Source organism: Bombus pyrosoma, linkage group LG3, assembly GCF_014825855.1.
Source record: "Bombus pyrosoma isolate SC7728 linkage group LG3, ASM1482585v1, whole genome shotgun sequence".
NCBI lineage: Eukaryota > Metazoa > Arthropoda > Insecta > Hymenoptera > Apidae > Bombus > Bombus pyrosoma.
In genome coordinates, this window is record NC_057772.1 from 4,656,106 (window position 1) to 4,682,341 (window position 26,236).

The 26,236-nt window shown below is 40.8% G+C and overlaps 1 protein-coding gene across 5 annotated transcripts in view; it reads left to right on the forward strand.

The window, feature by feature from the left end:
• LOC122566258 (serine/threonine-protein kinase NLK) overlaps window positions 1-26,236 on the forward strand; it is a 230,014-nt gene that overhangs the window by 144,056 nt on the left and 59,722 nt on the right. For all 5 annotated transcript variants that reach the window (XR_006316447.1, XM_043723271.1, XM_043723272.1 and 2 more), the window contains exon 4: window positions 24,274-24,380. Coding sequence is in view for 4 of the 5 variants with exons in the window: in XM_043723271.1 (XP_043579206.1) it covers window positions 24,274-24,380 (107 nt within the window). In the remaining variant the exon portion in view is untranslated. The remainder of the gene's footprint in view (window positions 1-24,273; window positions 24,381-26,236) is intronic.

The following is a 26,236-nucleotide window of genomic DNA, read 5'->3' on the forward strand; positions in this document are numbered from 1 at the left end:
GTCCGCATTTGTTTGAGTGAGAACGCGTCAGAAAATTGATGCGTTTAATCAACGGTGTATTCGCGTGCGTGTCCTATTATTCTTTCAATTATTTTGTTCTATCGTCCTCTGCAAGCGAATTAACTTATCTGTCTCGTCCCTCTAGAAGTATCGCTTATTTTATATAAGGAATTTTATAATTGTGGATCTTAGTCGCCGAAATAAATATATAGGAACACTCGCATTACACGTAGAAATGATGATAAAATAGTTTCGTATTTATTTAATATGCGATTGACAAGATATTCGTGGATACTCATTGCACGTGTCTCGGCATTCTTTTTGTCTCGCCATCTTTTTGCCACATTGCGCACGGAACAGTTGCATTCTTCTGTTTTACGAGATGCTGCACACGCACGTGCTCCCACAAACACTCATACTCATATATGCGTAACAATATTAATCCGGTGTATCACACAAAATTATGTATATATCTCAATAATAAATAAATTCGCGAGTAATAACTCATACAAGCTGAGTAAAGAGACGCAGGAATACACAGAATGCGCGAAACTGTAGAAAATATCCAGAGTACGATACTGGTTGTAACGTTCGGCAGATGAAACGAATTTCTGCTTAGATTGCTCTTTCTTTTTTATTTACTCGTATTTGCAAAAATATGAATTTAAACGAGTATCCATAATCTATATATAAATTGGTAAACATTCTCTCGATCGATCAAATGTTTACGACGAGCGGAGGACATAAACATCGTTAAATCGGTTGCAGAGGCTGCTAGCGTGAAATCACTGATTCATATTTGTCTTTCTCAAGCGACAGTCTTCCCCTCTATGTATTCATCCAATCAAGCCCGCCCTTAATCAGAAATTAGGCGGCGTCTTCGTGGAGCTGCTTCCCTAGTGAGACACGCTATCGAATTTTCGATTTATGCAGATGAGATCGAGCCCGTTCCAGGCCGCAATAAGGCGATCTGGGCCACGGTTCGCCGGTTATCGAGCCATCAAAATCGTTTCTCTAATTTACTATTCGCGATGCGCGATCATTTTGACATTTTCGTGTCACAGTACACAGCCACTGCATAGACAATTATTATAATTTTAACGCTAGAAGTAGCAGAGTTTCTTTTTGTTACAACGCAGAGACAATCGATGTAGAATTTTAAATAGTTTCCCTATTTATTTTAAGCAGACTAGAAGGAAACTTTCACCTTCCACCAAAAGTAAACGAATCTGCAAATAATTCTACCTTTCTTCTTTGTGAAAACAAGTTTTGCCGATCGTTTCGATATTTCAATATCTTCAATATCTTTTTACAATGTCTGATAACATACGAACAATATCTGAGAATACATGAACATTCCGAGTTACTTAAAAACTTATTCAAACAATAATGAACTTACCTCAAAAAGTGAAAATTACACGTATCGGTGAAAAGAATCATTTGCTGCTATTAGACAGGTAGTTGTCGAGCGTCGCTAAAGAAATTGCTCTTTTTTTGTTTTTTTTTTCTCTTTATAGATGATATACGAATATGTTGAAACATTTTGTCCAGTGAACTCGGTAAATTCAAAGTTTCAAATTTAAATTCAAATTTTTTAATTTAAATTCAAATTCAGATTCAAATTCTCATTATTAGGGGTTATTACTACACATTGAAAATAGATCGGCGGTACAAATCGAAGCTACGAAAGAACCTGGTCGATATGGTTGTAAGTTTTAATACCTTTAATATCATTGGCAGCTCAAACGAGATGATGTATACGCCGGAATCGATTCTAATTCCATCTACATGGAAAATTCAGCAGCGCTCTCGATCGACCACAGGAACTCAAGCCGAACTTCGGTGAAAGCGACTGTCTAATTTCTAATTGAAGAGCCCGACTAACCGCCGTCTCGTAGGCGATACGCTAACGAGATTACCGATTAATACAGCGGTTCGATTGCGTGCTATCGAATCGTTCGTTGCTTCCATTACACGAGATACACAGCATGAATTGATGGTAAAGTTTTCTTACGAGCGTCATCGCTTCGCTTTAGCGTGGAAACGTTTGACGTTTGTGATTTAAGAAAGTGGGAGATCGTTCGCAATGGATATCAATTGGATTCAGCGAAACTTACTTCAATACGAAAGACTATTGCTGCTGTTATCCTTGACTATCCTAGAAGATTCATCTCCGCTTGAAAACATTACTGTTATATCATCGTCATTGGCTGCCCTCTAAAGTACCACGTCTCCTACATTCCATTTTTATCCAAAGGAACATTCTATTGGGTTGTCCGAAAAGTTTCTTTCGTTTTATGAGGAAATGTTAAACGCACAATGTTTTTTGTTTTATATTATTTTGTCGAATTACGTACGATCCATTTTGTTCTGTCGAGATAAACACCGTTACATTTCACAAACTTGGCTTCACGTTCGTACGAAGGTGCATTGTCGTATAAAACACGTTTGCGAAAGAAAGACGCTTTCCGGGCAACCTAATACTTAACGCCATCTCCCAAGATTCACCTCCATCGAATACCATACCACACACGTTACTCTTAGATCTATCGTATATCCCTTAAATCGAAGCACTACAGCCCCCAAAATACTCTGCAAACCTACCACCGCTTTACCACCGATACTTTTACAAACATATTAGGGAAATAAACTTTCAGCTAAAAATATCTTCCAACCGCCTGATCGTCTACCCTTGAACCCCTGCAAAACCTTCTCCAATTCTGCAATCAAAATACCAGTCCACCGTCCCCCTCCAATTACCGGGACGTCATCAGTCGCGGAACTTGAGCCACCCCCTTCTCACTGACCTCGAACCAACCAACCAACCTCGTATGGTTCTCTCGCGAGGGTAGCTGGGGTGTCGCGATTCCGCTGTAAACCGCCGTCTAATTCCTAATTAAGGATCCCGCTCGATTAGCTCGCTTTCACCGGGTTGCCTGCGGCCGTGACCACCCCCGGGTAGGCCAGACGTCCTGTGGACCCTTGGTCCGCATGAATACAGCATGGCGGCCGGACTGCAGCTCCAGTTGCTCGATGGCAATCATGGATTATTAATGCGCGCACCGCACCGCTATTGATAGCTCGATAGCGTGCCATTACGATCCTCTACCAACCCCCCAACCCTTCTATCAACTGACTCTGGTTTGCTCGAGTCCGTTTACACTGTTGCGCGACTGATAATATAACTTCCTCTTCGCAGAGCACGAGGATCGATAGATCGATTTTCCGGGATGGAGGATTCGCTCGTTCGAACGATGGATTCGAGCCGAGGCTTGATAGGTTTGGTTATAATACGGCTGGTTTTCGATGATGAATCTCGTGGTCAGGTAAAAAGAAGAATGATTACAATGTTGGGAATTAGCAACGAAGAGCAACAGGGTGACGATGGGGGTGAGCCATGTTAATCGCATTCTCTGATCATGCTCCTATCTTTCTTTTTCTTTTTTTTTTTCATAATGTAATGCGATGTTTAAAGATGTGAACAGCCTAAGAGTTCTCTAACCAAAAGTAAATACGTCGTTCTTCCTTAGGCGCTGATTTTCAATGGTGCGATCTCGTGGTTGCGAACGTTGAATGCTGTTTTTAGTAGATACGAGGCTCCAGTGGTTGTTGAATTGGGTTTAATATTTTGTGTAATTCAGGTAGAGGATATAGAAGGTCCCTGTTCGGGTGGTGATATTGGATATAGTTCCTCGAAGAACCCGCATAGTAGAACCCGGGGGTTGTATTGCGTCTACCCCTATTATCGAGGATATCGAGGATATCGATGTCCATTAGGGACGTGGCTCTATCATCTCTTTTGTGCTTAATTTTCTTTATTGTTTAAGGGTTGTGCAAAAGGTTTGAGCGAATATCATGTGTTGCATGGTTTTTAAAGATAGTATCGAATGTTAATAAACTCAGGAAGGGAGCAGATGATCAGACTCTACGTGATGTAATGAAAATTGATTATATACATATACTTATTCATTTTTCTAACTTACACACGTCGAAACTACCCCAAATATCATTTACCCTTATTTCCAACCTTATTTCCACTGAGGAACAACACCCTTGCAATTTGTCTTCCATTGCGACTACTCGTTCTAATTTACTTTATATCTCTAAATTTAATTCACAGTAAATACCAATACGTCAAAACCACTTCAAATATCATTTGCATTACCTTTGGCTTCATTTTCATAAAAAAAAACCATACAATTTTTCTTCGATCGCAGCTCATAGCAACACCAAACCATTCGTCGACTGCAAATTCAACTTGAACTATCAAGTATCGCTTTCACCAAGCAAAGTACAAACAGAAAATGGTAAATGTTCTTCGAACAAGTATATGAGACAGAATTCAGCGCACGCGGAAAGTCGTCGCGTCGCGAAACAGCCTCTCTATAAATAAGTCCGGGATCGATGATGACAGAGAGAAAGAGGAACAAGCCAAAGACACATCGACGCACAGTGCGGCGTGCAATGGACAAAAATCGGGGCAACGGCTGTTCGATCGCGACCTTATTATTCCATAACGTCGTCCCTTAAGCGATACAAACAACGTAATGCAAAGAACAATTTTTCCAAGAATCGCTAATCGCTTGAAAATTAGATGTTCGACCTTTTTCGTCCGGTGGTACACGCCGCCTAATTTTACTGAACGACGAATTTCTATGCATTTTTATATTTCCCCGAACATAACAGAGGATACAGGATGTAAATAGACGTTTGTTTCATCTTTCAAATATCAGAATAAATGCTGTATTTTGGTTATTTTCCATATTTTTGCAGATTAGACGTTTCGTGCATCCTTTCGTCTCTTCAAATTTCCCACAAATGCATAAAAATTCGCAGTTTATTACAATTCTGTGGCGCGTCAAAAGGATACGTTACATTTGATTCAGGGCATTCACCGAACTATCGTTGTTTCTATTTGAAGATCTAAGGGAAAAGAGGTCAGTGACCTGACTAAATGGATATTTGCATATTTAAAAAATTCTCGCGGCATACCGGTTGAAAATCGCGCGGGCCTAGACGATCTCTCACGGCTTCAAGCAGATATTATAATTGGAACACGGAAATCGTGCGTATCTGGCGATGTATTAGGCTCGTATCCGCACGCCCACGAAAACGAGTTTCGTGTCTGTCGTATGGTTGGCTCTCGCTCTCCAAGCAAGTTAACCGTACAGTCAAACGCTCTCCGAGAGAACTTTAACTCCCATTCTCTGTTTCGCTTCTTGTTCTAGCTGTTTTCCTCTTGCTTTGGTGTTAAGACCGTGTTGCGTTTCGCTGGCGGCGATCCGCAGAGATTTTAACGCTTTCGAGCCAGATCGTTCGAAAGCGTTCACGGATTCGACTCGATGGGAACGAATAGGAGACACCTTACTTCAAAGTGGTTTGCTCGTGTCCGATTAGTCACGATGCATTTTCTACAGAGTGTACAGCCGTAATTCGCGTTGAGACATTGTAACGAAGATTGTTATTATCTCGAACGATTCGTCGATTCGAGGTAGATGTTTCTTTTTAGTAGAATAGATCACTTTTCGTTGGTCTTGTTGATCGTTGAAATTCGTTGTTGGAAATTTTAGCACAGAGGTTCGAAAGGATAGAATAGAAGATTAGAAACTTAGAGAGAGATTCAGTGTACTTTGATACTTCAGAATTTTATTACTCTGATTCTACCATTTTCGGAAATTTTATTGAATATTTATAGAAGACGGAGAACATGATATTGCAAGAATTAGCTCTAACCACGGGTTAGTAATAATTACATAATCGTTTAAGTTATTTCATATTATTATTTAGTTTCAAAATTCTAATACTAAATTATAATACTACATCATGGCTTATAACTATTCGTTTGAATTATTGATCGAATTACGTGTACATATTACATACGTGTAAATATATGTACATATATTAATACGTAATACAGCTCAGTGTTAATTTACAAACTAGAAAAATACCACGACAACGATTTCTCATAAAAAATTAATCAAGATAAAATATCCCCCAAAATAAATATGTAAAGGAAAAGAATCTTCTATCAGTCGCAAATAACAGAGGAATACAATTTGCATAATACTAGGATTGTGCAAAAAGAAACCAAAGTAGTACTCTTCATCGTTCGCACAGAGAAGTTACCCTTGCTCTCCCTTTCCTTTATCCCAGCCTTCTTTTCCACAATTGCATTACGTTTCGTTGCATCACGTCGCGTCATTAGTTGCCACCTACACACGCGATACACGCGGTGGTGGATCGAAGATATTTGCTAGGAAAAATCGAACAGGAAGGAACAACGATGACCAATCCTTTGGTGGGTAGACGAAGGAAGGGAAAATGCATCGTTTCGACCCAGATACGTTTTCTGCGTGGAAAAAGAGTTTCCTTCTCACGCCCACGTTTCTATCTCTCGTCGTCTAAATGTCATTATGTTTGAGAATGATCGATCGCCATTCTTACAATACCACGTGCTGACTCAACCTTAGAATTATCGGAATGTTAAAACTAACCGTTTCGTTATTTTCCATAGGAATCTTTCGTTTAATATACTTTTCTAGTTCGTAACTAATTTTTAGTTCGTAGAATGGTACGTTTTTCGCAATTTGAATGATCTTTTTGTATAGAACATACGAACGTAGATCTGTTTTTTCTTCTTGAGTTAGGATTTTTCATTTGCTTTTCATTTTGATTTCTTTGGTACGTACCGCGGTCATCCGCAGTTCTCTAACGTCAAATTTGATTTCTGTTATTATTTCTTTCAACGATATGGCAACCGGACGGTTGTTCATGGTTGACGGGGTAATTTTAATTGCTATTGTTAACGCGCGAAAATTTGACGCTTTCGCATTAACGAATGACGACGCGTTTGTCCGTTTGATATGCGATTTTAATATAATCGAGGCAAATAACGGTTCGTGGCGTTTGGAATCGCGTTAATTAATATCGGTAATTAATACCTCTATCAATTACTAACATTGCGTCTGAGGTGTTGCATTAAACGCAGCCAACCCTCCTAACCGCATTAAATTTTAATTGATATCGATTTTAACGCGAGATTGTCCATCTCTTCCTCGATCTCTGCCAAATATCTGCCATGATTTTCATCGATCTTCCACGCGCTATTATTGCAAGGGATGCGTCGTCCCGAATTTACAAATTCTGCTGCATAATCCACAAAAGCTTATTTATTTAACGCAAGGATTTTCATTTAACGCTAAGATTGTCGTAAAATGTTACATCAATTTTAAGACGACTGCTCCTTCGAACATTATAAAACACGAATCAAACACCTGCAAACGTAATCGAACATCCCGAAAATTGCCAAAGATTTCAAGGATCTACGATTTTCGAACAAGGCTCGAATAAAATCCATTGATGTTTCCCGTGAAACTGAAAAGACGAATGGCGAGGGAAAAGTGAAAGAATGGAAAATAGAATAGGGAAAAGGGCGAGAAGACACTGGTCCCGCGTAGGTGATCACGCGGGTTCCCACGCGGCCAGCAGAACCGGTGCTTACGAAAGACGAGACGGCTTGTCGTATTCTCGGATTGCGGATTAGCTAGCGAGTTCCAAGTAAGTGCATGCGCAGGTGGCCACGTTAAATGCACACCGTCCGGCCGGTTTCCGGTCAGGATCGTGCTCTCCAACCGAGTTTCACGGGTTGCCTTTATTCCATTTTGGTATTTCAACGATACAACCAGACCAATGCCACCTTCGTTTGTTGCCACAATGATATATTTATACATATATTTTTATTTATTTTATTTATCATTATTTAGTCCGTGCCTTTCGACTTTGGGCGAATATTCGGTTTTACGTCTCTTACACTTATTTTGCTTCTTATATATCTACCTCCCTATTCTATCTTCTATCTGTTGTATCGCACTCCTTTAAATTATTCTATCTCTAAAAGCTAAAAAAACTAATGACCAAAACTACTGCAACTTATGACTATGCGCTATTGTCATTTTTGGTCTTTTGCCTCCTTGCTGAGCTACCTTCTAGACTTTCCTCCCCGTTTTGCATTGCCCTTCTCTTCTTTATTATTGCTTTTAATTCTGTCGGTACTTCTCCAGTCTCCTTCAGTGTTTTCTATACATATATATCTTTCTTCTTTTTCGTCGTTATCTTTGTCTTTATTTTATTTCATAAATGTGCCGCTGTTTGTCTTTGTTTGTTTCAATGTCGTAAGAAATTTTTGTCTGTCGCTATTTTATTTCTACGCTTTTATTCATTTTCGCTCTTAAAGTATTACTGCCGATGATATTGCCAAGCTTCTCTCTCAACTTTACTTCTCGACGAAATATCTTCAATTCTACAATCAACGTTAAACTATCTTAATATTTACATAAGCTTCTTTAAATACTGAATTCATACTGGCAGCAGCTTTTACGATCCACTGTATCAAGTTTAAACTCGTAAGAAAAGTTACGAGTATACCCACGTTGATTCACAACGTGAAATAATGAACTTATAACAATTTTATTATAGCAATCCCGAACGTTCGTGTATTATAGCAAATTCTTACTCTTTTAATGCACTTTATAAAATATTTCAAACTGGTTTTTTCGCTTGTAAAAGAACCTGAGAAAGGCTAATATTTGCCAACTTCATTCTGCCTCATATGTACATATATATATATATATATATATATACACCTAATACAATTAAACTATAATTAAGATGCTTACATATACGCACCTTCGAGTTCAACGAGTTTCTAACTACATGTCCAATTGCTTCGCGTTCAAATTCTCCTGTTCGATCGTAAAGCGACATTGAAACAAAAGTAATCGATAAAAACGTATGGTATTTTTCGTTCTGTGATCGTCAAGTGTTAATTATCGACTTGCATGACATATCGCGACATCGCATCGCTCATCCGCATCCGTCCTTATCGCTGGCGATTGAAAATCAAAGGATAGACGTTGCATATGTGGAACGACGTATCTATCCTGAAGGGAGCCAGCCAGAAGCTTCGATGCGACGAAACGCGAACGAGAAAGGACGCGATACAGTCGTTCGTTACGGGGCCTAAGCACGCGAGCACGCGTATCGGTCTGCGTGCACGCCTATCGATAATCGCATAATAAGCCAACGAGAACTGGACCGGGGAACGCGGACACGTCGTTCCTCGCAGCTTAATGAGTGCTCTAATGAATGCACGCTACGTATTGCCGATGTCGCCGATCAATTAATAGACCACTAACGGTTATCGCGAGTTTACCGACGGATCCGGATATTCGCGTCCCCTCGATCGTATCGTCTCTTCCGTGTAATCGCGCTTCCTCACGCGAACACGCTTCGCTCTCTCTTTGGTTCCTTTGTGCGACATTTGAATATCTTCCCTAGCGAGACGGAGACTGAGAAATCTGGGGTGCAGATCGATTTATTTATTTATCTTATATAGGAGGCTCGTGGGTTTTTCTTTTCATCTTCTTTTTTTTTTTTAACACATTGCGTGTTTTCGTAAATTGCGCTGAAACGAAAGTATTATAAGCGGCTGGATAAAGCGGCGATTTTTTATTCTCTGTGCTATGTGACAGGTTTTTAGATTTTGAATGAAAAAAAGTATCGATGTCTCTACATTCTGAAGCGATGTATCTTTAACATACCGAGGTTATTATACTCTTTCGGAATATAGGATAACGTACTTTAAGGAAATCACATCGCAAGAAGGTAAATTTCATAGTAAGCGAATTCGATTAGATTAAAACACGATTTCTATAACGTTGTATATCGAAGCTTGCGCCAGCAACTTGTTTCCATTTAAACGATTTAATTTGCAAACGTCAGAAAGTGTTCTTCATTCTTACGACGTTTTCACTGGCTTTTTCATTTTTTCCTGTCTTTCGTTTAATGATGTGTCAAGTTACAGGGACTGTTTCCTCTTAAATCTTCCTTCCCCTAACGCTGATTACGCGATCGGTGTCAAACAAGCAGGCGATAAATCTGTTTATTCCGTTTGAAGCGGCGATAAATCGCGTTATATCGTCCCCTGAAGATTAATTCGACGACCCCGAACGAACGTTTTCCCACGGATGAGAGGGAAACAACCGAATGATCAGAACGAACTGGTGATCGCGTAACGAAAGCGTGGCCGCGTATCAGTGGCAGCTCGCTGACAGCCAAAGTTTCGCCAGGAAAATTAATTTACAGTCGCTGATGAATTTCTATTACGGCCGTTACTGGCCTGATTTCACAGGAGAAATTCGATTTTCCACGCAGCATCGACGCACACCTGCTCCTAACTGCTTCGTGCTATTACATGTATCGAGAAGGAGGAACCAGAGTCTATAAATACATTTTTTGGACGATGATGAGGGGCAGCTTTTGGATGGTATAACGTCGGAACGACAGTCGGTCATAGTTAGAAATTATATAGGCTGTTAAATTTTAAATTTAAATTTGCGAAATTAAACGGTGAATTTTGAAGATTGAAATTTAAAACGCCCGGCGCGTAGATAACGTTTCTGGTTGAGAGTTGAAGTTAGGTTAGAGAGTTTTACTATGACGTTCGGTGGTTTCAATTTTGTTGTACTTTTATCTTCTGTAGTTTCATTTGTTTTATTCTTTGCGGCTGGGTTAGGTTGCTTATTTGAAGAGTAGAGAAAGAAACATTGTGTAAAATATTTTCGTATCGACGTTTTATCTTCCGTGGGTACTTTGCACGTATGTAAAGACTTCGTAAAACGTGGGATATAGCTTCTGGGCTCCTTTTTATATTTTTATCGACAGTTATACCTTCGAGATACACTTTCCTTTTGAAATGAACGCAAAACATATCGTCACGAGCTATCGTATCGTTCTCTATTTCAAAATTCCGTTGCTTTATTACTCTTGGAAGGATTAAACTACGATTCTTCAAAAGACGCTTTCACCAAAGTATCCTTCGCACGAATCTACGACCGAAAGATCCTCCATGGATTACCAATGACACGTAGAACTATCGCTAGCTCTGTGATACAGCTTTGATCCTTCCAAAAATTCGTTGCAATAAATTATTCTATTCTTTTTCGTTCGATCGTCTTCCCAGCGATGGAGAAAAAATGAGATTCGAGGGCAAAGCGAAGGAATGGATGGAGGTTTATTGGTCATATGCGTGCCAGAACGAAGATTTAATCGTTGAACGAGGTGTTGTGTGACGCGTGCATCGATGATCGACCGGAAACCGCGAACCTTTATTTCGCGAAATTTCAATTCACCCCTATGGAGGTCATTTTTCGCGGGACGTTGATTTTTCGCCGCTCGGCGACACATCCCATCAAATTGGCCTCGACGATCCATCTCTCTTCTCCGCTCTTTTATCACGAACGCTAACTCAAACGATAAAACGACCGCAGAGAAACGCGTGTAAATAAACGACCTCGTGCTTTCCATATTCCCTGATTCTCGATAATCAATGACTTTATGGAAAAAGAATGTACGTATAAAAGCTACTTTAAGCTTCCTAAAGAATGTCAGATATAGAAGAAAATGAATTTACCCAAAGAAAAAGAAAGCTCGATTATTCTCGGTTTCAACGTATAAAATATTTTCTCTTCTTTGTATTACGTGTTGATTTAATTAGCAATACGTAGATATACACGTTACTGGTTACGAAAGTATAAAAATGCATCGCAATTTGAAAACAGCTATTGAAAATAGCTTATCGACTAGTACCGGCTAATCGATGTTAAATATAAAGTGTTGTTTGGACTACGAAAAAGTTAAGCTTCTAATTTGAGAGAAAAATTATTTATAACGAACCACCCCTGGTATCGATCTCTCTTTTCGGCGCTCACCTACAAACATTTTTACTTTACATTTTTACTCGTTTTAGCGTGGAAATGGAAATTTTTGTATTCTTGGCGCGTGTTGGAGGGAGAAAATGTGAAAAGAAATTGTAGAGGGACTGTCGATTATTCATGGCCAATCAACGACGTCTGGATCACGGTTTAAGGATTCTTCGTATAGTCTGGAGGCTTCGAGTCCCGTGGGAGATGCTGCTTCTTAATAAAGCCTCGAATGACGTCACGCGACGCCGTGGAAGAAAGTCGATTGGGAATTCTGGCTTAATAAGGTGCGCGTCCAACGAGTCCTCCATCCGATCCCTTGAACTTTACGGCCAAACTCATCGAGATACCGATCGATTCTGCGATCCAAGTTGAAAGATCCTGATATTTGTTCTCACACGTGTGAAAAATGAGATCTGTTTCAAAGATCTCTTACGTCATATATTTTACCAGCATTTACCAGCATCGAATATTTACGCATCTGTGACGAATAGACAGGAAATCTGTCGAACCCTAAATGTCCAGAGGGTTGAAAAATTACAACGACGAGTCGAATTTTCGTTGAAGTTTCACCGTTGAAATTTCTCGGCCGTATGGTTGGAGAGAAAATTCGCTACCGCACGCGCAAGATGAAAAAAGAAAGGGGAAAATTCTGAATAAATTTCGTGGCTGCTAACGACGCTGCCGGGAGCCGGGGAAAGGAACGTGTACTTCGAAAACGCGGCTTAGAGAAATGAAAAAAAAAAAAAAAAAAAAAGAAAAGAGAAGGAATGAACGGAACAACTGTGAACCGAGTGGACTTTCCTCGTTTGACTTTTAAGAATATTAAACGCGAATGTTTTAAGCTTTTTAGCTCGAAATTTAATCAAACTTTCTTCGGAGGGAAATTGCGCGAAATTGTACACGTTGGTTTTGCCAAACTTGTTGTTCAGCGAAGCGCTTGTTTAACGTCTTTTCTTCTTTCGTTTAAAGCTCACGATCGCACGACGTCTGACGAAACTGAAATATTTATAATACCACGCGATAAATTATCTTCTCTTTAAATCGTAATTTATCTACAAATTTAATGTATCTCTTACTCGAATAAGTCTTTTTCTTTCTCTAACGTTATTTTATTCACGTCTTTCGATAACATTTCATCCGCGCAACTTTTGCATATTGTTTCACTATTTAGTCGTCAGATGGATAATTAAAATGGAACGTGAAATAAAACACGTGGAAATAAAATGCGAAGCTTTCAAAGGTTTCAAATTCTAGCGCGGAGACGAAAAATTGAATCGCAATAATCGAATGACAGCACAACGACGCCTAGTTCGCTTTATTCTAACAGGGAAAACGGTGTTTTCGACGAGTACGTGCCTCGAACCGGAAACATCGATTGTAACTTCCTCTCCGGCAGCTTCTCCGCAATATATCGAGTATCGTGCCGTGTATCGATCGCTCTTGCGCAGTTTTTGGGCCGAGAGCCCATCCTTTGTTTCTCTCTTTCTCTCTTCTTCCTCTATTCGCCTTATTCGGTCCTCCATTTCTCTGCTATTATATAAAAAGAACCGTTGGCCCGCCTGCTAAAACGAGATTCCACGATCCATTTTTTATTTCTAGTTGAGTTTTCATTTCTCCATACGCGGCCGTTGTGCCGCTTGATTGCCGCTGTATCTTTCTTTTGCAGAATCAGTCAACTCTTTCTGCTTTAGTCGATTACGTGTTGTCCTTTTCGGTTCTTAAAAATGTGTATCAAAAGGCGCGTAAGATATTTATTCTGTGTCTTGCATTTCGATTCTTATTAATGCGTTTTCTATGCCATTAGCGTACTATCACGTTACGCTTAGAAATTCGTTTTGCGATATTCATATCTCCGGTGTAGAACCTTCTTTAAATTTTCATATTTTCGTCACTGTCCTTAAAATGCATCTTCGTATTATACTTTCACCATGCACCCTTCAGCAGACTCTCATATTTCCCCTAAGCACCCTAACCTAAATTTCATTCGTATTATATTTATTTTCATTACGAACTTTTATATAAACCCCCCATATTTTTTATAATTTTCATTCACCTCTTTTTCTCTCTTTTTTTTCCGTTCACCATTCGTCAAATCCAAAATAATCCTGTTTATTTTAAAATCCCGGTACTATCGATCTTCTAATACGCCTCCAAATTTCAATGAAAAACCTTGAAACACCCACGCAATGCCCAAAGAGGGTCGAGCGAACAGAATCCTCGATCGTCGGATCCTGAAACTCGAATCGAAAGATCGGCGATTCGAAGTAAGGAGAAGGTTCTGGGCGTAGAATTTGCACGTGCCGTGTAGATCGGGATTTTTTTCGCCGGGACAACAGGAATCGGCCGCAGAAGAATCCCGAGACTCGTCGGGTTCCCGTAGTTGTTTGCCAGCCGAGTTCGAACTCGGTTGACCGGTCGGACGAGCCGGATTGGCCTTGCTCGAACACCTCGCGCTCTAAGCCTTCATCATCGTCCTTAACATTTCTCCTCCTCCTTCTTCCCTTCTTTTCTCTTTCTTCTTCTTCTTCTTCTTCTTCTTTGTTATCCTACGCCATGTGTAACAAAGAGACGCGAGGTGCATCCCTGTGACATCGGTGATCGCTCGGCCGAGGAAGATCCTTTGGAAAATTGAGATTCACCTACCGAACATTCGTCCAGAAGCATCAGCTGGAGCTTTCAGAAAGACGTTCGCTCGGTTTATCGATCGTCTTTTAATTCGTCGACGATACACGTTTCAGCAAGTTGCACGTTTAATCTAAAAAGCATCCTCGAACCGCGAGAACAACTATCGAAGCAAAGATTACCAGAGACAAACGGGAACTTCACCCGGAAACCATTCTTCTCTATGTTTTTATCTGTGTCGTTTCTTTTCGAAGTTCTTCGGAACACTTTCACGATGTGGCACGCGATTCTCTGTGTAAAAGCTACTTATTCCTGCCGCGAGATTCTGTTTCGTTTTCCCCCGGACTTACACGACTCGAACGTTTCGACACGTTTCTATGTTTCATCGACGTTCCTCGAACACCTGTCTTACTTTGCGACAATATTTCTACCGCTACTTGCGCGCTATTCTAATCGCCGATTACGACCAGAGTCACGCGAACGTGACACCCGCAGTGAAAATGTGAAAAAACTGGCAGAAGAATGGTGGAAGGAGCGTGACGGCGAAGTTCGAGCGAAGAATCCGAACTCTTCCAGGTTCTTCTTCCTCCTCGGACCGGTATCGCGGTGCAAGACTCGGAGAGGAGAAGAGAGAGGCGGAGGACAGGAGAAACGGCAGGATACTCGATTCCCTTCGCGCCGGGTGATGCTAGGGGCAAGTCGCTTTGTCCAGGAACCGGTCGACGTGCCTACCAGGAGGCAGACACGCATCGATCCACCAATCGCTGCGCCCCGAGCGCCATGCACCAACGCGACCGCCAAACCTTCCTCGCAATCATTTTCTTCGGCTGAAAGAGAAAAGGGAAATCGCGGACGCACGACGCGGAAGTGGAAATCCGCGATCGATAGCTGGCGACAAGCAACGGGACCAGGAAGCGGTTGCCGTTTCCTGCACGTTTCTTCCCTCGTCTCTTGTGATCTCAGTTTTGCTCCATAAAGATTTTCAGTTTTCCATCGGTTCTTCGTTCACGCTAGACGTTTAGGTTTTATGAAGGTTTTAGGGTTTGCCACCCCGATTCAGTCGGAAAATGTCCAAGAACTTTGTAACTGGGCTTGTTCCTTCGATTCTCCCTACAAACCTTTTAAATAATCAAAATTACAGCTATCGATTAAAAAGAGGAAGCTATATGGAATTTCTCAGCCCCATTCATTATCCCATCAAACTCGAGCATCGGACTAATGGAAACGGTGATTCGCATTTCCATTGAGCACACACGGAATTCGAGATTTCATCGAGCGAATTCCTGGCCAGGGATCGGCACGCGCGTTCGTAAAAGGAAATCGCGCGAAACACGGCAGAATCGCCGCGGTTCCCAGTTAAGGGATCAACCCCCGAGGGTGTGTTGGCTCTGAAAAGGTCAGCTCGTCAAAGGGTTCTCACCGGGAGTAAAACGCTGTTCAAAGCCCGCCGTTCCATCCAACGTCTCGTTAATCCCTTGGAAAACCTTCGACTTCGCTCCGTTTCCGATTAATACTTGGAAACATCCAGGACTCTCCTCAAAAACTATGCCACTTTCCTCATATTCACCCTGCGAACACGTTTCTCCGATTTTAAGAGTTCGTTGAAAAGTGTTGCGTCAAGTTCCGATATCAAAGGGCAGGAACGACGGACAGAGAAAGAGTTTTTCGAATATTTTGCCAAACGTTTGATCGTTGCGGGGCGTTTGCTCTTTACGGTTGGATCTTTGAGAAGTTTCCGCCTTTCGATTCGCCGGTCCCTTTTTAGCTCGCGGAACGCGCAAGTTGCAATCGTTTGGAGGATGAAACGAAAAAACGATGGTGCAAAATCAACTTTTGATGGGGACAAAGATAAAAGGGAAGGGGAAAAGGTGTCTGCGATGTTTGGTGCCGTTTGAAGAAGACGCGCGAGATAGGATAACGAATCGGTTAACTTTTGCTCGATTTTAATGCGAGATCAAAAGTAACGAGGTACGAATCACCGGAGATCGGCTGTTCTTGCTCGCTCTTTCGAACGTAGCAACGTTGATCAAAGGGTCGACGACGATGATTTCAAACGACAGTCGAGTGAAAATTAATGCCGAGGAACAGGCGCCTGGTGAAAGGTTCGAGGGTTGAATCGACCCTCGCAAGAGTGAAACTGCGCGAGTTAAACGTACGAAAGCAAAAATATTGCGGTTTTTCGATAAGCTTTATTTGTCGCGAAGGTGAAAAGCTGTGCGCGGCGATGAAAACCAAAAAAATGCAGCTGCAGCGGTTAGATAGGGGATGGATGAACGAGGGAAAAGGTGAACAGCGATTGAAAGTTGGGAAATCAAAGGTCTATGAAAGAATTGGCAACGTCAGTGTGTTAGTTTAGGCAACGTCATTCAGAGAAATTCGTTCCATTGAAAAAGTATGCAAAAAGAGGAAGGTGAAAGCGGAGGAGGAAATGGAATAAAGGCGGAGAAGGAAATGGAATTTAATTCACGATTATCAGAGAGTATTGAAAGTCCTGCTATATGAAGAAAGGTATACTGTTTTTAATGGTGTTATGTGAACATTGAACGTGGGAGGAAAAGAGTATCAAAAGAGGATTACGTATTGATAAAATGGAAAAAGGCAAACGTACATAACGTGTTTTGTACGTTTAACACGTTTCATAGAAAACAGATTTTTAAAACATTTATCGCTAGAAACTTTCGTATTTGTCCCAAATTTTCCAATATTTTTCATGTTTCAAAATAAGAGCAGACATTAAACGTGTGGGATGGAGGTACGCGGTGAACCGTGTTATTGGGCCAAATAATTGCGCTATCTCGTAGCGTGATCTCTGGATAACGCAAATATTTGTCTAGCCCGGTAATATTGATAATCTATGCTAATTCGACAACGCCGCTAACCGCGTTAGGTTCGTGCTAGTTAATCGATTAACTAGAAGGGTCTTTCTCCTTCCCTCTTCCCTTATGTTATTAGAATAACGCGAATGATCATCCTTAGACGTTTTATCGATATTCGTCAAACGAAATTACGCCTGGTCATGGGCCATCGTTTATAGACAGCTACAGTGGTTACAAAAAGATTGTATTTATTCTAACATCTACGCAACGATTAATCAGACCCAAGTATATCAAATTAATCGTTTGGTAGTAGTTTTATGCGACTATAAAAATTTGATGTTACGGAAATGAAGCGTATAGAACTCGATAAGAGATCGTTTGATGTAAAAAAAGAAAAATGTTTATGCCAATACTTTCTGTAGTCACGGTACTTTAAATACATACATGCTTGATTAACAAATTGTTGGATAATGATGGAATTTAGGAGTTTCAAAGAGAGTTTGCAACGATGTTTAGCGAAGCTTTTAAATGGTTGAAAGTTGAAATTACTATGGCGGTCCAGGGAATCAGCCAGTTTATGTGTAAAGTTTATTCGATAAAAGTTGATATTTACGAACTAAGGATATCGTAGTTTATAGTCTTCGTTAACGTTTTTACCACTTCTGCGATCTCTCGTTGCACGCGAATAGCGTTACTTGAGTCCAGTTGCGAGCCAGTATACTCGATATTATTTATCCTTCGACGACGACAGCATAAATAATTTTTCGTTCCTAATAGTTCTTAATTTCATAGCTTTCTAAAGTTTGATAACTTTCTCAAACGAAATCGGACCACGCTGTTCCACAGTCGCTTCGTCAACGGCGCAAGAATTCCACGTATCGAACGACGCGTGTCACCCATTAGACACTGTCGATCGCACAACCAATCGCAGCGAAAGTGCAATTCGTTACTTCCACTGGAACAATGGAATCTTTTTATCCAGATCAACTAGCCATATATATACAGCAGTACCGCGAAAACTTGCTTCTTAAATGCTCGAGACCAAACAGAGACTCGACCTTTCACCGAGATATCCGTCGAACGTGTTAAAACTTTAAAAGCCATCGATCAAGGCGATCGATTATTGTTAGCCTTTTACTTCGGTCCCGTTTCAACAATTTGTTACGTGGGCGTTTCTTCCAGGGGATGATTGCCAGGTGAATCGCTTTATTAAACGTGTTAAAGCAAACTCTATTATAGCGGACGACAAGCGCTTCACCCTTTACATCGATAATCACGCGTTAATTCCTTTTCGCGATTCACGAGAACCAGTTGAATATTAAACGATCGTAAATCCAACGACTAACGTATCAGCCTTTGCTCGTTCAACGAATTTTTCCTCCTTTTTTAATTCGTCCTATCTCTGTGTACACGTAGAACTTAACGTGAGAATTTTTGAATAATAAGAAGAATTTTTCAGTGAAAGTATTTGGAATGTAATTTAACCCTGCTGTTCTTCTTGCTACTTTCTCTGGGCGGAAAAAAGAGGATATTCATCCTTATTAATACAATCAAGATTAAAATTAAGGTTACGAGAACCAATTTTACTTTCATAAAATGTATGAATGAGAGGTTTTAGAAACGTTTAGTGCTCTTAAGAAGATACAGAAACGCAGTCTCATTTGCATATAAAGTTGTATTAAATTATTCGTTTAAACTTGTCATTTTTTTTGTGCACTTTGTCATATATATATAATAATTTCTTCTATTACCATAGAAACGTTTAAATGAATTCTTAGCTTCTTAGCCTTCTTAGATACTGTATTCAAAGGAATTCCAATATCGATTCGTCGTTTCAATCGCGTTTCACGCGTGTAGTTTATTGGTAATCGAGATTCATCGAGCAGATTGTTAAGCTTATCGAGAACCGACTGATTGTCAAAAGAAAGCTGACGATTGTTTTTTACGCGTCTTTTTGTTTTTTTATTTCGGATCGTTCGTGGAGGATTGATGGCGACGCGGTTAAAAGTGTTTCGATGGCACTCGATCGACACGGCGTCGGTGAAAAGCGAACCGGAAAATCGCGATGGAGCCGCAAACGCGATTAAATCTCGGCGCGAATTCTAAATAATACGCTGAAAGCGTCCGCAGCCCTTCGGCTGCGATCGATCGAAGCTCGCCGGAATTCTGTTTCGTCTCCATGGATTTTCACTGTCGCGTATGCGGCATAATGATTTTTATTCGTCGTTTCACGCCTTAAAACGTCTCCAGGTTAGTTCCGTTGTGATACTCGGTTCGTTGGATTAGCAAGCAAACTTTTTCGCTTTCGATTTTAAAACAATGTCCGAACAAGTGTCGGAAAATTCGCAGAGGTAGTCGAAATAGCGAGAATTGTTTGAGGAACGGGAAAAACATATTTCGTAATTGGCTTGAAATAAATCTGGCGTGCGATTAGCGAGAGTTAGCGCGTTCTATCGTTTTTCTCTTCATCGACGTTCGTCGGCCGATGAAGTCCGAGTGAAAACCGTCGAACGTGAAGGATCGTGCAGTTTATTTTCACCTCTTTTCTCTTTTTTCTTTCTTTTCCTTTTTTTTTTTTTTTTTTTAAGCAACAAACTCGTAAACGCGTTTGACGCAGTTGTCGTATGCCAAGTATCGCGTTGTTGGTAAAAGTGTTCGAGCGAGAAGTGTCTCTCTCGTTACGTCGAAGAATCCTTTATCATCTCTGTCAAAATTCAAGCGCGAGAAGTAATTGGTCCGTGGTTATCGAGTATCTTTCTTCCATCGATTATTATCAATTCGAGAAGCATTAGCAATCCCCTTAGTTTTATGGATTTTCAACGAAAGACTTTTTAAGATAATTTTGACTTGTCTCTTTTCAAAATTCTCGGCTTCTATGGCTGCGGTACACTTGGTTGGTGTTTACCGTCAGACGGAATATTGGAATATTTATCGTACTATGAATACCAAAGAACGTTGTTATAATACGATATATTTCAGTCGAACGAACAACTTTTTTCATAAGTAGTTGTTAAATAATTTAAAGGAGAAATACAGAATGTTATTAACGTAAGAGAAGAAGCTTTGAAGTTACGAGGGAAATAAGTTAATTAATTAATGAAATGATACGAACATCGTTGAAACGGGCCTTACAATGTAACGATGTTTTAAAAACATGCGAACGAACTTCCTACACGATCTAATATCGTCGCTGTATAACGATACAATACAGTTTTATCATCGGGCAGCAATCTACTTGTCCAATTCGCTGTGTCTCAACCTTTTCACTGATAAATCATCCTCTATTTTCTCACAATCAGAAGAAATTTGGTCAGGTTTGGATTATGGCTGACGAGGAAGAATCACACGCCGTCAGTTCCAGTTTCTCTCGGGCAGAATCGCTGCACGGATTCTCACCAGCCGTCAAATCGATCGATCAATCTTAGAGGATCTCGAAACAGGTTACCGCGATAGGTTCTTAACTCGCGGCGCGGTCTCGTACACCATTCGTTTCTCGCGAAAATATCCGGCCTCCCATGAGCGTGTGCATCCCATGGTCGTGTCTGCTACTTGGAAATATCGCGTACGAAGCGGTCCATCGATCGTATTTCAGAAGAGACACAGCTCGAAAGCGTGGAACGTCGGCAAAGGCTGTGTGCGCTTAGGTGTTTCAGTCCGAAGCCAACCGGACCAGTCGACTTGCATACCACACCAGGTTCGCAGCCAGCCTCTACCTGCATTCCAACCTACCAGTCGACCTCATTCCGCCATTATACTATTTCATTCTCCTCCAACCTTCTCTCTTTCTCTCTTTCACTTTGACTATGTGCTCGTCGTGCTGGATAAAAACGAAATTTCGAAGGACGCGCGCGCCGATCGAAGATGAATTACGTTCTCGTACGGGGAAGGCTGATGGGGAATACGGTGAGTGAGATGGTTCTTGCGATGGAGTATTTTGATGGAAATGCGAGAGTTCTGGAGCATTTCCAAGGTTTCGAAAACGAGGAAACGTAAATGATATTTAATCGCTCGTGTTTCGTATTTTGTCGTATACTTTGCCTCATTGTCTTCGTTCTTTCGATAGATGGGTCGAATAAAATAATTGGCTTCTCGAATGGGAATAGCGGAAGAAAACCGAGGACACATCTGTCTTTCGATTAGAATATCCTACATGTGAAAGAGATTTTAATATTTCATACGGGAGAACGAGGAGTTAGCTGGAAACGAATCACGTTAACATTAATGGTAGAATAATGTCACCCATTATAAAAGCGTACGAGATAGCGTAGAAAAGAGGAATAGATAAATAATCCATAAGATAGCTATTACTACACAGTCGCATTTATTCGTGTGCCTTTCTGTTAGGCTAATTTAATTCTTTCTTCGTCGTTTTCTTCTCAAAGCGGAAATATACCATGCAAACGTGTGCTATTCGACGAAACAACTTCAATTGCTTTTTACGAAAGATAGACAATTACGGAACAATTTACCGTAGCTTTTAACGAAATATCAAATCATACAGGGCTCTATCGATCTTGTCAACGATACAAAGTCGAATAAAAATGCTTTCATTTATAAAATTACTTTCATACGTACACGTATACATCTACGTGCAAAATTATAAGACGACCGACTAATATCGTCGACGTAGGAACGACACATCGCGCGAGACAAAAAGGGAACATCAACGTGGAAAAGATGAAATCGAACGTTCGTAAATGCTGTGGTCGGGGAGTTGCGATTTACAGCGGAAGCGGAGGAAGAGGCGCGTGCATGATGGCACGGTTCGATACAACCACCCCATTTACTTCCGGCGTAGCCGAACGCTCGACCATCGTTCGGATCGCGTAAAAACTTTTCAAGTACTTTTTATTGCCTTCGCTTGCCCTCTTTCTTGGCTCTACCCTTTCTTCGTGGCATGGCTTGTCGATCGAGGAGCCTGTTCTTTCTCCTTCCATCGTGAAATTACCGTGCAGCGAAGTTACGGCAGGGGGTCGATAAGTTTCTTGCGAACAAGGGGGTGCTTGTGATTATCGTAACCCTGGTAATTGGCCAACTTTACAGGCTCCGTGTTTTTCCTCGATATGCCGAGATTCCGGATTTTTTCTCGCGAACGGTGTGATTCGGATTAATCCGCTTAGTTTTGATTCATTCTCAACGTAGGATTTCACGTAGCCTAAATTTAAGGAGCTCGAAGGTTTTTCTAAGGGACAGTCTGTAACTAATTTTCGAGGAGTCGTCGAAAATGACTGTGAAACGAATTTCGAAGAGCGTGAAATGGAAACTTTTGTCGTTCTTTGTTCGATTGTGAATTTGCTCTGTTCTGTTATTCGTATACGTTTAATGTCCTATCGGGAGCGATTTTGTTCTGTACGAAAAATTGACCATACGTTTGATGTCTGTAAAAACTTCTTTGCACGCATTTTTCATTTTCATTCGTACGAGAGGATTAAGGAAAGTTTTAGAGAAAGAACGATGTTTCAGGCTTTAAATTATCCACTCGATCGCGATCTCGCAACTTCAAACGACAACCAGCCAACTTTCATTACGCTGCTAGAAATGTCCATCTCTCTTCCCACCATCTTCGAGACACGATATAAAAACGGAATCCCCTTTCAAAACGTACAAACACGATTAATCGAAGCAAACGTTTAAACGTTTGAAAACGCGATGGGTCACTTTTATCCACAGCTCCATTAACAAAAGTGGATACTTCTGGTAACGCGAGTTTCCGTTCGCCATTGTCCGCGAACGGTGGCGGCTTAACTTTCTGAAGAAGTTTCACCCCGTGGAGCCGGGGCCAAGCGCTGTAAATTACCCCGGCAGGTTTATTAAGGCCAGCTACTTTCGTCACGGCTCGACGTCATCGGGCTCGATTCTTCTCTCTCTCTCTCTCTCTCTCTCTTTCTCTCTCTCTTTTTCTTTTCTATTCCGCTTCTTTTCTCCCCTTGTGCGCCATTCCCCTCCTTTTTTCCCTTCATTTCGACGGATTAACTTGTTCGAGGCCGACGAAGGAATCCATTAAGCCGACGGATCAGGAACGAGAACCACCTGATTGCCAAGGTTTTCGTCGTAGCAGACGTTCCAATCGACGCTGTTACCATTTTATTTTTCCAATAAAGATTAGTTTCTGTTTTCTTGTTCCTTTCTTTATTCGCATTTTGAAAGATTTATCGTTGAAAATGGTAAATTACTCGGAACAGAAGATTTCGCAAGAGTTGTTGAAATGTTTTAAAGACGATTAAAACAGGATGCTTGTCGGGAAATTTTGTAATTACAAATAAAAGAGAAGTATTTGTTATATCGTAAGAAATATTATCTTGATGATCGCGAGCGAAAGATACGGATGTCTTCTTTAGCGTAGATTCGATCTACGTGTTAACAGATTTCACGCTATTTTCTATAAGTAATATTATGCAACGTAACTTACTCGCTGGTTATATAAAAATACAATTTACTGTAATCCACCTGTTACGATGATCCAGCTTTAATTTTCCTACCTTCCAATTTACGCTATTAAACTTTCACAATTCGCAAGTAAACTTTCAAATCACGCAGATAAATATTAATGAAATAACCTATGAGTTTGATAGCGGCAATTTGTAATAATTCAACTCTTCCACTATCTTCGTCTTATCCTCGTCTATCTGTTCGTAATTCCAGAGCAATCCGTTTCCTAATGATCCACCTATATAATCCAGTCGTAACTCTAATTTTCTTACATTCCACTTCGCGCTATTATCAGCTCATGTTGCTGTAACAAGTGCGCAAAACGAGGATACCCTAGATTCCAAGAAGAAGGAAAAACGAAAAGGAAACGAGAAAGGGAGCGGTCCGGAACGAGTCGTTCAAATTGATTCCCGCGCGTGTACTCACGCGATTAGCTTGATAGATCGAGCTGGTTTTATCGAGCCACCGGCATATAGAGAGTTAATATTCGTTGGTAAGGTTTTATCGCGAGTCGTAGAGGATCGTGTAAATGACGCTGCGAGAGAATCAGCCGTGGTAATCGAGCGGCTCGTTCCTTCGATACGGTTTAATTTCAGTTAAGATTCGATGATTGTTCATAAATTCCTTAACGAGCATCCGCACAGATACGTGATCACGGAGCTGCTTCAGAGCGACCTGCACAAGATCATCGTCAGCCCTCAGCATCTCAGCCCCGACCATATCAAGGTCTTCCTCTACCAGATCCTCCGAGGTGAGTAAATATATATTATTCTTCGCTTCGTTTGGGTTTATCGAATGTACTGTTGTAGAATTGCACGTATTCTCGATTCTTTTTAAAGAACTCTTTCCGTTCTTTTTTTTCCTTTTTAATTTGATCATGATCAATATCGACGAATCGAGATGTAGAATTCGAGTCTTGTTAAAAGTTGTATCTTTAAACCTTTGCACTCCTATGTCGAGTGTGACTCGACATCGATCAATTTTATCTCAGCAGTCTCGCTCGATATTCTTTCAGTGCCACCTTATTTTTGTGAAACGTGCGAAAGGAAAGCAGGATTGTATCCTGGAAATTGTTTCAAATACAACAATAGTGTGAATAAAACTGGTATTTAAGTGAATTGGTTTCTTCCTTTATTTATTTAAATTGTCTTGTTCTTTAGTCGAAGTAAATTTCAAATAAAACACTTCAAAGCGTTGGAAGCTGCTGATAACGAAATTGAAATAAATGTCAGAGTGCAAAGGGTTAATACGACAATTAACAAGCTTGATACATTTTCTTAGCTTTATGGGAATTTATATTATTACATTACATTACGCTACATCAACCGCGGAAATATATCTTCGACGTGACAAACTTAGCTTATTTCTCGAGGCTATTGGTAACGAGCAGGAAAATAATCGCGTGCTATTCGAAAATTGCTTCTAACGAACGTTATGTTCCTTGGTGGATTTCACAGTATCGAGACGGGTAGCATCGTCTGCAACGGATAAACGCAGATTTTCATTTCGTTACGCGGTTTTTACGAGCGGCCGTCACGTGCAGCCTGCAGTTCGAAGGCTCTAATCGACAGAAACAGGTATCAAGTGGGAGGAGGGAGCGTTTGGTTGCGCGTGGAGGCCATTTTGTCGGAACTCAGCGAGTCTTCTCGGTTCGTTAGTCACGAGTCAATTTCCTACGAGGCTGGCGTTCTAGCTACGTTCAAACTCAACGATTTGCATGCTTTCCCGCGTGTATCGTGAAAATCGCGTTGATTTTTCGCGCGAGAACAGACGACGAACGTAGGAGAATTTTACGTTCCGACGAATAAATATGAGAATTTTAACTTAGTCGTGTTTTCCTCTTACTTCAAATTCTTTCGATTTTCACGGAGATATGGAAAAATCTAGTTGTAGGAAATACGAGATACGAGGAATCGCTTTTCTTAAAACATCGAAAGCGTATCTTGCTCGGTGGCAAAAAGGGCAGACTGCGATAGAAAAATTCGAGAAATTCTTCGTCGAGCTAAACTCGCCAAGTGTAGGTACAACCACGAAGAAACATTTTCGTTGGCGAAAATTTGAGCGACACGTGGCTCGATTCGCGCGAACTTTGGCTCATCCAATTACTTTACTCGCTTCAATGATATAGGATCTCTTTGAAGTGGCAAATCGTCCTGGACACTGAGAACCGGCGCTGAACTTCGTACAGAGCCTAAACAATTCTACATAGGAAATGACGGACGCTTTGATGGCGAAACGAGAGTCGTTATTCCCGAGTAACTATTCTCGAGTCGTCGGTTCTTCGAGCGTTAAAACAATCCTCGCTTGTAACCGCTCGAGGAGAATATTCGAAATCGATTTTCTCGAGAACAGAGTCTCGTAGGAAAAATTTGATTCCATTGGAGGCGGTGCATGTGACACATCGTTTCTCCCACAATTTTAATTCGACGAGCCAATAGTTCGTTAAGTTTTGTCATTAATCGCATTAGAGAAGAATAAATGTGTAAATCATGAAAATGTTTGGAAACTTATCGTGCAAAATTTTGACGTCCATATGGTATAGAAAACATTCTGAGATATCATTTTGGTATTGTAACGAGACACGACTATCGTGATTATATGCGTCAA